This window comes from Micromys minutus (assembly GCF_963924665.1).
Source record: "Micromys minutus genome assembly, chromosome: 13".
Lineage (NCBI taxonomy): Eukaryota > Metazoa > Chordata > Mammalia > Rodentia > Muridae > Micromys > Micromys minutus.
The window spans coordinates 7428596-7440545 of NC_137982.1; the positions used below are offsets into that span (position 1 = coordinate 7428596).

At 53.2% G+C, this 11950-nt stretch overlaps 1 protein-coding gene across 1 annotated transcript in view; it reads left to right on the plus strand.

Annotated features, from left to right (window-relative positions):
- The window catches only part of HMCN2 (hemicentin 2), a gene marked incomplete at its 5' end in the record, with an annotated part of 140350 nt that extends 135232 nt beyond the window's left edge, over nt 1–5118 (plus strand). The window contains 6 exons of the mRNA XM_080927721.1: nt 349–483; nt 1593–1721; nt 2207–2527; nt 3167–3286; nt 3568–3694; nt 4451–5118. Coding sequence (XP_080783847.1) covers nt 349–483; nt 1593–1721; nt 2207–2527; nt 3167–3286; nt 3568–3694; nt 4451–4796 — 1178 coding nt within the window. The 3' untranslated portion in view covers nt 4797–5118. The remainder of the gene's footprint in view (nt 1–348; nt 484–1592; nt 1722–2206; nt 2528–3166; nt 3287–3567; nt 3695–4450) is intronic.
- Between the last annotated feature and the right edge of the window lie 6832 nt (nt 5119–11950).

The following is an 11950-nucleotide window of genomic DNA, read 5'->3' on the forward strand; positions in this document are numbered from 1 at the left end:
GATGGCGTGGACCCCCAGAGACAAACATGTGATCCCCGTGTGTTCCAGACACTCAAGCCTTTAAAACCTCACCGCAGCAGCTTCGAGGCTCGGTAGCCCCATCCTCTTGATTTTGTGATCTATAGTTTTACCTGTCACTCCCAGCAGTGGAGCCTGGCCCTCCCAAGTCTCCCTTGGCTTTCTAGCTAGAATCCAAGGGGACATGGTCTATAACCTTACAAAAGAACCACAGGAGACCTGTCAGGGCCTTTTGGGCTGGGCCAGGGTTTAAGGGTAGCTTTGGGAAGGCAAACGTTCACATGATGGTCTCCCCCCTCCCCACCCCCCTCCCGTGTGCTCTGCCCCCAGATGTGGATGAGTGTTCGGGAGACACACACCACTGCCAGGAGGGGCAGCGCTGTGTAAACCTGCTCGGATCCTATACCTGCCTCCCTTCCTGTAGGCCTGGCTTCCGGGTAACTGCCAACGGAGACAACTGTGAAGGTGACAGGCACTAGGCGGGGGGCCCAGCTATACTCCTAAGAAACTAGAGAGTGGCAGAAGCCCAGAGCTGGGTCCTAACTTTTCCTTTCCATCTCTGCCCACTGGGTTTGGTGACATGAGGGATAGAAGTGGGAGACTGCAGGGGTGCCACTTCCCTCCATGGCTGCCCCCACATCGCGGTGCAGACTAAAGCCAGATTCTGGGTCCTTCTCAACACAGCTTCCAGGAAGTCACTACGCATCAGTGACGAGTGGCCTTCGCATTGACAGCCAAGTGCTGACTCTCGATGTCCCTTTACGCACTGTATGGTTTTATGCACTGGGTCTGTCTATGTCACACGGTGTTTTCCTGGGCAGACTTGAACATCTATCTGTTCACCCTAGGTCAGACACCGGCAGCTGACTAAAGAAACAACGCCGGAGTCTAGCATAGTGAGCCAGTGAAATTACGGGCTGCTTGCAAAGACATAGTGACTCAAAGACAGCCACCTCGTGGAGGAGCCCTTCCCAGCCTAGGCAACACCTTAAGGGTCTCCTCTTCCTTGGCAAACGTTACTGTTTAAATAAGCCTGAGGGAGAGATTTGTAAGTCTTTACATTTCAGGAGCTTTCTGGATCTTAAGAGATTCTTTCCCCCTCCCTCCCAGCCTCGCTCCTTTTTACTTCTTCCTTCCCCCTTCCTTCTTCCTTCTTCCCTTTCTACCTTCCTCCCTCTCTTCCTTTCTCCATTCCTACATTCCTTCCTTCACCTCTTCCTATATACCAGGTCCTTAAACCCTGCACACATCTGATCCCCTCCCTCACCTACATGACACCAATACAGCCTCTTCTTACACACGAGGAACTTGTTGTGTAAAAGGAGCGTTGCCTAGAATATGTCAGCACCACTAGAACCTACAGTCTAAGCCCCTTCTTTTCGTTGGAGTCTTGTTGCCTTCTAACTTTGTGAGGGAGGATAGAAAGTGTCAGCGTGTAGCCTTGCGCAGCCATGGTTAGAACAGGAGACAAACAAGGCCTTCCTGTGGAGGGGGAGGGTCCATCCTTGAAGGAGGCCTCTGTGCTGAACCACGTCCACATGAGCGTACCTGAGATCATACCGCTGCCTCCCCAGATGTGGATGAATGTCTGGAACAGCTGGACGGGTGTCACTACAATCAACTCTGTGAGAACACACCAGGTGGCCACCACTGTGGTTGTCCCAGAGGATACCGCCAACAAGGCCACGGCCTGCCTTGCCTAGGTAAATGGGACAGCCAGAACCTTCTCTGGGTCCTGGGTCTCAAACAGCCCTGGCTCAGGGCATGGAGTGTTTATGGTCTGGTGAGTCTGAGAGTGACCGGAGAGGAGCTAAGACCACTCAGCAGACCCTGCACAGGCATGGGGTGGGTTGAGTGACTGACTGTCACTAAGGACTGGGACTCTACAGCCTGGGATGGTACGCAGAGGTGGGAGTTAGGCTCTGACTGCAGCCCTGCAGTGCTCAGAGCTGGGAGGTGCCCCTGACTGCAGCCCTGGGATGCAGGGAATAGGCTGATAGCAGGATCCTCGGGAGGCCAGCTTGAAGGAAACCCTGTGTAGTATATAAGGCATTGAATTCTGGGAAGACGACAGGGAGAGGCAGCTGGAGCACCTGCAGTGGAGCACCTGCAGCTGGAGCACCTGCAGCTGGAGCACCTGCAGGCCACAGAGCACGCTCCTCACTCCCCATCTGGCCTCCCTCTACAGACATCAATGAGTGCCTGCAGCTGCCCACACCCTGCGTCTACCAGTGCCAAAATCTCCAGGGAAGCTATCGATGCCTGTGCCCGCCAGGCCAGACCCTCCTACGGGATGGCAGGACCTGTACCCCCCTGGAACGGAACGGTCAAAACATTACCATTGTCAGCCACCGGAGCCCGTTTGTGCCCTGGCTGCGGTCTCGGATACCCAGGCCCAATGGTTCCTACCATGCCTGGGTCTCCCTCCGGCCTGGTTCTGGAGCCCTGAATAGTGTGGGACGGGCCTGGTGCCCGCCTGGCTTCATAAGGCAGGATGGCGTGTGTACAGGTAAGGCAGACCTTAGGGACACACACTGTTGTCCTGGGCTCCTAGGCTGGGCATGGATCTGGGCAAACTCAGAAACCCAGCACTTACACTTATGGGCAAGGTGGGGTGGAGCTGGAGTGGGCGGAATTCTGCAAGTGAGGGACAGAACTGTGGCTACACTGATGGACGAAGGGGATCCCAAGAGGGATACGGGGTGGTGTTCAAACCATTTGTCTTTGGGGTGTTTTCAGGAGGCCCTCCTAAAAAGACACTTGAGGAAAACCCCACTTTGAGAAACACTCGTCTTGAGGGAAGGAGGTTTGGGGGAGTGAAAGAATGTTCCAGTTAGACATGACGCTATAAAGAGGGACTATTGGGAGCAGAGGGTGCAGGCCTGTAGTCTGTGGACCGGGTGGAAGCCGGGCTGCAGAGAGGAGACGGACTGTCAGTAGGACGGCCCCTATCCTTGTGTTGGTGATGAAGATTGGGTAAGGCCTCCAGTCCTCACCAGCCCAGAGACTCCTCCTGCAGCAGGCCTGGGTGAGGCAGGCAGGGGAGGGGCTGCCTGGAGCGGGGAGCTTCCCTGACCCGTCTCAGAGCACATGGGCACCCAGCGATCTGACTCAGCGTCTCTCTGCCCTCTGTCTCCACCTGGACCAGACCTTGACGAGTGCAGCGTGAGAGGCCTGTGTCAGCACGCCTGCCAGAACACAGAAGGCAGCTACTATTGCCTCTGCCCCTCTGGCTACCGCCTCCTTCCCAGCGGAAAGAACTGTCAGGGTGAGCCAGCTAGGGCCAACCCACGCCCCTCCCAGGATTAGGGACACACAAGCTATGCCTAGTGTCCTTGGGCTATTCTCCTCCGTCTGAACCTCACCCACGATAGGAGGAAGTCCCTACAAGCCAAGTCCTCCAAAGACATGCCCCTGGGAGATGGAGAGGTGTTAGGGAGGGTCTCTCCTCGGGGCTGTTCCTCAGAAAGCTGGTCTCTCTCACACCGCCTCATCTGGTCTCCCTCTCGGGTTCTATCTTCCTATCTCCTACCCCGCCCTACCGCCCAGACATCAACGAGTGTGAAGAAGACGGCATCGAATGTGGGCCTGGCCACATGTGCTTCAACACCCGAGGCAGCTTCCGGTGTGTAGACACGCCCTGCCCCACCACCTACCGGCAGGGCTCCAGCCCCGGGTAAGGAGGGGCCCAGCTGGCAGAGCTACAAGGGCTTTTTCTCCAGCCCATGCCTGGACCCCCACCTCCAGGAAGGCTTCTCGGGGCCAGGGGAAGCTGCCCTGCCAGACGTCCTGGGCCAGAGCTATGCTGGCACACCTGGCAAACCTGTATCCAGGCAGGGACACGCTTGGCTCTGTGCATGGTAATTTACTACCACGTGGTGTGTGCTCTTTGCGACAGATAATGCACCCCTCCCCTTGTACAAACATAACCTCAGAGAGGAAGTACCCTCAAACATAGGAATTAGGGTATCTCACAATCTCACAAACTCCAGGACTTAGCTCACTGTGTTCATAAAGAGGCACCAAGACCTCAGACCCTCGGGAAGGCTTCTAGACTGTGTAACTCTGTTCTGGACCTACAAAGAGGAAGTGAGGCAGGCGGTGGAGGAGGCTCCTATAAGGCTGAACATGTTTTTGTGAATCCCTACTACCTCTGGGAGTCCAGACGTGGGACTCAACCCCTAGGATCCTCACTTCTGGGCACCTCTGAGTGGACCTAAGCGACTGTGTTTTATCGTGCTGTGTGCTTACTGAGCTGCCCTAGGTTTTGGGCAAGGAAAGGAAGGGGAGGGGCATGCTAAAGGGGTCTCAGTTTGCTGATCTTTGGAATGGGCTAACAGTGGGCATATTCAGGCAAGGTATTCCGGAAGCATGGGAATGAACTGGAGTGCACTGAATGGCAGCCCAATGAGCTTGTCTGTGTCACCCGCAGAACCTGCTTCCGCCGCTGCTCCCAGGACTGCAGCGCCAGCGGTCCGTCCACGCTGCAGTACCGCCTGCTGCCGCTGCCCCTTGGCGTGCGTGCCCATCACGACGTGGCCCGCCTGGCCGCCTTCTCCGAGGCTGGCATCCCTGCCAATCGCACGGAGCTCACCGTGCTGGAGCCCGACCTACGTAGCCCCTTCGCTCTCCGCCAGCTGCGCGCTGGACAAGGCGCGGTCTACACCCGCAGAGCGCTCACCCGCGCCGGGCTCTACCGCCTGACCGTGCGCGCAGCGGCACCCCGCCACCAGAGCGTCTACGTCCTGCTAATCGCAGTGTCGCCCTACCCGTACTGAAGCCAGCGAGGTCAGAGCTGCGGATCCACCATGACCTCGCAGAGAGGAACAGGGTGGCCCTTGCCCATGACACCTACAGTGACAGAGAACATCCTCTTCTCCCGCCCCCGTGCGTCAGCGAGATCTTCGGTAAACACTGCTGTGCGCAGAGCCTTGACCCCAGGGCAGGGACTGCTGCCCCTTTGGTAGCAAAGCTGATGGGGCAGGCCTGAGTCCTGTCCTTCCTCAAATCTCGGGGCGGGAGTGCGGGGGAAGCAGGGCAAGGTCTCAGGGGTCCAGGACCCCAAAGAGTTCAGACCCCGTAGGGGTGGCAGCGGCTGGCACTGTCTTGACCATATGAAATGTGTAAAATACAAAAACATTTTTTTAACTAACTTGATGTCTTGGTCGACTTTTTTTTTTTTTTTTTTTTTTTTTTTTTTTTCTCTTGCTGAGAAGGGGCCTGGGAAGGGCGTGCCCTGCCCTGCTGTGATTCCCAGCGGCTGGCTCCAGCAGACCCAGGTCTGTCCCTGGCTAGGATGTTTGCTGTAAACCAAGCAGTAAAGCAGGACCTTCCTTCCCCGTAGTGCTTCAGGAGAATTAATGAGAATTAAATGTTCAGCATAGACGTCAATACTGTATATTATATCTCAAGAATAATTTAGAATTGCCCGGGATGGTGGCACACACCCTTAATCCCAGTACTAGGGAAGTAGAGGTTATGAGGGCCCAGAGCTTAAGGTCATCCTGGCTGATCGTGAGCCAGGACAACAAGGCCCTGACTCAAAACAAAAACACCAAAACTCCTGCTTCCTAGCACCGGCTGCCCCTTTTCTCCATGGGACCCTTGTCTAAGTGGCATTTCTTGGTTATTTGTGACTCTTGTCACTAAAACATGGGGCCTCAAGTCCCAGGTTGGCTTTACAGTTACCTAAATAGGGCTCACTTTACCTTTGGCCAGTTAGTGAATGAATTAGGAAAAAAAAAAAAAAAAAAAAAACTGAGACTTGGTGACATTAGTAAATGGGCTTGCCTTGCAAGTGTAAGTTTGATTCCTGAAACCCATGTCCTGGCATGGGGGCCCCAGCTTGTAACCCCAGCGCTGAGGAGGCAAAGATAAGAAAAGTGCTTGCATCCAAGCCCGACCTGAGTTTGGTCTCTAGATCCCAGGGTAGGAGGAGAGAATCCGCCCCAAGAGATGTCCCCTGACCTATGCACAGGCACCCTGATACCCAAACACCACACACACACACAAATAATAATCTTAAAAAGAGGGCGTTGTCCCTGGGGAATACCCATGTTTGCAGACATACAAACATGCATGTACACATGCAAGGCTAATGCACGGAAATATAGAGGAGGAAGAGGGGTAGGAAATGAAGGGGTATAAGATAAGAAAGGTAAAGATATGGTAAAATATAAATGCCTACAGAGCTAGGGCAGTATCCGACAGGGTGGGGGCTGAATAGATCCCAGATGCTCTGGCCACTCCCCGGGGAGCCAGAGAACGAGAGAGGGAGAGAGAGAGAGAGAGAGAGAGAGAGAGAGAGAGAGAGAGAGAGAGAGAAACAGTCAGCCTCCATGTCCAATGTGGCTAAGCTACAGCCCCAACCCCTCTGGGGCAGCTGAAGGCCGACCTCACTGAACAGGTGACCTTTGAGCAGAGACCTGATAAAGGGAGAGAGGGAAGGAGGGAGGGAAGGAAGGAGGGAGGGAACTGTGAAGCAGCAGGGGGTTGAGGTCCTGAAAAGGGAGGGTCTAGCAGTAGGGGTGGGGATTGCTCAGGAAAAAGGGGGAGCTTGGGGAGTTCCTGTGGGGTCTTGGGATGGGTCAGGGACATGACTTTGTATGCTAGAGGGTCTGAGCACCTGTATACTGGCCCAGGCACAGCTTTTCCACTGCCCTTGCCCTTCTCGATGGGTGGGCAAGCCCCTGCCTCAGCAACCCTTTTGCCAGGTGCTCCCAGACATAGTCAAAACAAAAAAGCCTGTCTCTTGTGCAGAAAGTTTTAGGCATAATTCATTTCTCCCTGCCACACCAACTAACCTTGACAGTCACCTTTCCCTGAACAGTCCTTTTCTCCCATCTAGGTCTCAGAGAAAGCAGTGAGACAGGGCCTTATTCTGTAGCCCAGGCTGGCCATGAACACAATCCTCCCTCAGCCTGCCAAGTGAACTACAGATGGGCCCAGCACTCCTAGATGTCCAGGCTAGAAGTGCAGTTACAGGTTGTTGTGAGCCACCGTGTGAGCGCTGGGAACCAAACCCAGAGTCTCCAGTGCTCTTAACCATGAGCCGACCCTCCAGCCATTAGATTAGAAGCTGTCCATATAGCCAACAGAATGTCCCCACATGTGATTTTTGTTTGTTTTTGAAACAGCGTCTCGTATAGCCCAGGATGACCCCAAACTCACGGTGTAGCTGAAGATAACCCTGGATGTTTGAACTACAGGCACACGTGCCTCCATGTCCCGTTTAGCCTTCTACTTTCAAAACAGATTTAGGTGAAGCCAGGCTTCTGCACACTTCTCCATAAAGGACAAAAGAGTAAATATTTTTTTGGCTTTTCGGGACATCTCGTTTCTGATGCAACTGTGCTTTTGGAGTGCCAAGGCAGCCAGAGACAACATAGGCGGAGATGGGTGTGTGTTCCTCCTCTGAAGCTTCATCAGCAGGGGCTGGGCTGACAGCAGCAGAATGAACACTTAGGTCCCCGTCCCTCCCATCTCAGGGTGGGGGAGGGGGCTCTTCCTGATACATTTCAAATTTGTTATTTTCACACCATGAAATATTTTTCTTCTTTTTAAAAAAAGATTTATTTACTTTATTTATATGAGTACACTGTAGCTGTCTTCAGACACACTAGAACAGGGTATTGGATCCCGATTACAGATGGTTGTGAACCACCATGTGGTTGGTGGGAATTGAACTTGGAACCTCTGGAAGATCAGTCAGTGCTCTTAACCCCTGAGCCATCGCTCCAACCCGAAACTTTCTTCTTTCAATCACTTATGATATGAAAGATGTTTAAAAAACAAAAAAACAGAACAAACAAACAAACAGAGAAACACTTCTGCTTTGAGTCAGGCTGGGGGAAGATGGGAAGAAGGCATATGGAGACAGGGTGTCCCAACACCCATGAGAATCTTGAGATGAACACTCCTCCTGAAAACTCCGGGGTCAGGAGTCAGAGCCTGGGCTGTTTCTGCTAGGCTGTTAACTTTTTATGAACTTTGTAGCCTTGAAGAGAACAGGGCCTCACCATGGCCCTGAGGACCAGCAGGGGTTAATCTTGCAAGCTGTACTCCTCTCCCTGCTGCAGGCCTGCTCGCACTTCCTGAGTCTCACCCAAGCCCCTGGGTTGTAAAGCTACTGTCTGGTGCGTCAGCTATTCCCTCATGAACTTGAGTAGTTTGCTCTCCCCAGACACACTTCATTAGCCTATTGTTCATTTGCCAGTGCCGGGGATTGAACTCAAGACTCTGTGCACTCTAGGCACGTGCACTACCACCTGAGCTACAGCTCAGGCCTTCAAGTAGACACTCGTGAGAGTCAGGAAGCTGCCCTGTGTTGAACATGGACTGCTGGGTTAAACATATGGACTAAGATGGGTTTGCTAGCATGGGTCAGTGGTCCCCATTTTTCAGGAAACAGAGACTAAATAAAATTGAGTGTAGTCAGGGCAACACCATGAAACCCCATTTCAAAAGACAAAGAAATGCTGTCTAGATAGCAAAACCCCGAAGTGGATGAGATGGATTTCATAAAATCTTCAGTTACAGGCCTAAGGATGTAGCTCAGGCACAGTGATCAACCAGCACGCATGGAGCCCTGGGTTCAGTTCCCAGCACTGCATAAACCATGCATGGTGGCTCATACAAGGACCATCATCTTGGTCCTTGGGAGGTGGAGGCAGGAGGTCATCCTAAGTTATATAGTGAATTTGGGGCTAGCCTGGGACTTATGAGATCATATCACACACAAAAACACATGCACACACACTCACATGTTTACATGTCTCTGTGAATATGTGTACAATTGTGGCTATTGCTGCAGAGTCTAGAAGAGAGTGTTGCATGTTTTCCTCTATCACTGGGAGCCCTCTTCTATCACTGGGAGTCCTCCTCTATCACTGAGAGTCCTCCTCTATCACTGGGAGTGCTCCTTTATCACTGGGAGTCCTCCTCTATCGCTGGAAGTGCTCCTCTATCACTGAGCATCCTCCTCTATCACTGAGCATCCTCCTCTATCACTGGGAGTGCTCCTCTATCACTGGAAGTGCTCCTCTATCACTGGGAATGCTCCTCTATCACTGGGAGTCATCCTCTCTCACTGGGAGTCCTCCTCTATCACTGGAAGTGCTCCTCTATCACTGGGAGTCCTCCTCTATCACTGGAAGTGCTCCTCTATCACTGGGAATGCTCCTCTATCACTGGGAATGCTCCTCTATCACTGGGAGTCATCCTCTCTCACTGGAAGTGCTCCTCTATCACTGGGAGTCATCCTCTCTCACTGGGAGTCCTCCTCTATCACTGGGAATGCTCCTCTATCACTGGGAGTCATCCTCTCTCACTGGAAGTGCTCCTCTATCACTGGGAGTCATCCTCTCTCACTGGGAGTCCTCCTCTATCACTGGGAGTGCTCCTCTATCACTGGGAGTGCTCCTCTATCACTGGGAATGCTCCTCTATCACTGGGAGTGCTCCTCTATCATTGGGAGTCCTCCTCTATCACTGGGAGTGATCCTCTATTACTGGGAGTCCTCCTCTATCACTGGGAGTCATCCTCTCTCACTGGGAGTGCTCCTCTATCACTGGAAGTGCTCCTCTATCACTGGGAATGCTCCTCTATCACTGGGAGTCATCCTCTCTCACTGGGAGTCCTCCTCTATCACTGGGAGTCCTCCTCTATCACTGGGAGTGCTCCTCTATCACTGGGAGTGCTCCTCTATCACTGGGAGTCCTCCTCTATCACTGGGAGTGATCCTCTATTACTGGGAGTCCTCCTCTATCACTGGGAGTCATCCTCTCTCACTGGGAGTGCTCCTCTATCACTGGGAGTCCTCCTCTATCACTGGGAGTCCTCCTCTATCACTGGGAGTCATCCTCTCTCACTGGGAGTCCTCCTCTATCACTGGGAGTCCTCCTCTATCACTGGAAGTGCTCCTCTATCACTGGGAATGCTCCTCTATCACTGGGAGTCATCCTCTCTCACTGGAAGTGCTCCTCTATCACTGGGAGTCATCCTCTCTCACTGGGAGTCCTCCTCTATCACTGGGAGTGCTCCTCTATTACTGGGAGTGCTCCTCTATCACTGGGAGTGCTCCTCTATCACTGGGAGTGCTCCTCTATCACTGGGAGTCCTCCTCTATCACTGGGAGTGATCCTCTATTACTGGGAGTGCTCCTCTATCACTGGGAGTGCTCCTCTATCACTGGGAGTGCTCCTCTATCACTGGGAGTCCTCCTCTATCACTGGGAGTGATCCTCTATTACTGGGAGTCCTCCTCTATCACTAGGAGTCATCCTCTCTCACTGGGAGTCCTCCTCTATCACCAGGAGTGCTCCTCTATACTGGGAGTGCTCCTCTATCCCTGAGAGTCCTCCTTTATCACTAGGAGTGCTCCTCTATAACCCCCTAGTTCTGTTGTGGAGCTGGGACGACAGGCAGGGGACACTTGACTTGTCATGTGGGTGCTGGCATCCAAACAGATCCTTAGGACTATCGCTCCGGCTCCCTGAATGGATGGCATGATTTCTTAAAAAGGCTTTGACAGTCCCCACCACTCCTCTGATCAGAGTGAGGTGCCAGTGTCCCCCTCTTGGCCATTATCTGTTGAGCTCCTATGCATGGACATCCCTGTCATGTTAGCATGTGACAGAGGCCTGATGTATTCCAACAGTAGGATGATTCCAGGAACGTGGAGCTCTGGTCTCTTCCCCTGGTCTCTCTATTATGGTCTTAGCTTCTATACCACCACCATTACCTCTCCACCTCTGCCGCCCTCCCACCCCTGCTCACTGCTCCCCCAAAGCATGTATAGCAGCCAGGTGCTCTCTTGAGGTACAGGCTCAGACTGTTGTGGTCACTTGTACTGAAGGACAACCTCAGTGTCTGTGATCTCGGAGACCCACACAACCTATGGACATACAGACACTTAAGCTCTTAACTGCGGAGAGGCCTCCTCTTGTCTCCTGTCCGCTGCCACCCAAGCTCTGGCGCAGCTGTTGACAGGAGCTGGGAGTGTATTCAAGGTCCTTGTTCTGCAGCTTCTGATGTCTGGCACCAGAAGCCACTATGCCACTGCCCGGGTTTGGGCAGAGTGGCCAGAACATAGAATGACCCCCAGGACAGACCTCAGCTCTCCTTTCCCACCCAGAGGGACACGTAGTCCAGTTGTTGACTTCTTGGAAAAGCTGCATCAGGGAGTTTAATGAATGACCCGACAGGCAGAGCTGTTTTCTACCGTAGTGGGAAGAGCCTCAGAGGTCAGGTGCCCCAGGGGCTGGGTGGCTAGATGGGGCTGTGACCAATGGCAGCTGGAGGTGACAGGCAGCTGTGGGAAACACCTCTTGTGAGGCTGGGCCCAACTGCAGTGCCAGCAGAGACGCCTCTGGAGACTTCTTTATGAGCCAATAGCCCCTGTGAGTGACCTGGAACAAACTTGGGTCCTTACTAACCCACCACCACCGCCAACGAGGCTGTGATGTCTCTTTGCTCTCTAGCAAGTTTCACACCTCAGAGGGACCAGAGGAGAAAAAGCAGGGAGGGGCCCTGGGGGAAGGACAAGCCTCACTCCCTTCCTCAAGCCCTTCCTGGCCTCTCTCCTCTCCTCAGCGCTGTTGCTAAGCCATAACACTGAGACTGACAGCAGCTCAGAGCCTTGTGAGGCTGCTCAGAAGCCACGTGGGCTCAGACAGAGTGCTTGTCCCTTAGCCTCCACTCCTGCATCTGTGAAATGGGGATATTTGTCTTGCCTCAGGAGCCTCTGCAGGCTGTAGTTCCAACACTCAGAGGCAAAGGTAAGAGAACTGTGTGGATCTGAGACCAGCCTGGGCTCAAGGTTAGCCCAGATATATGGTTATATAGCTAGTCTATATATTATATATCATATAGATATATTATATAGTCAGTCTATACAGTAGACCCCATCTCGACCCTATTCCCCCAAAAGAGTA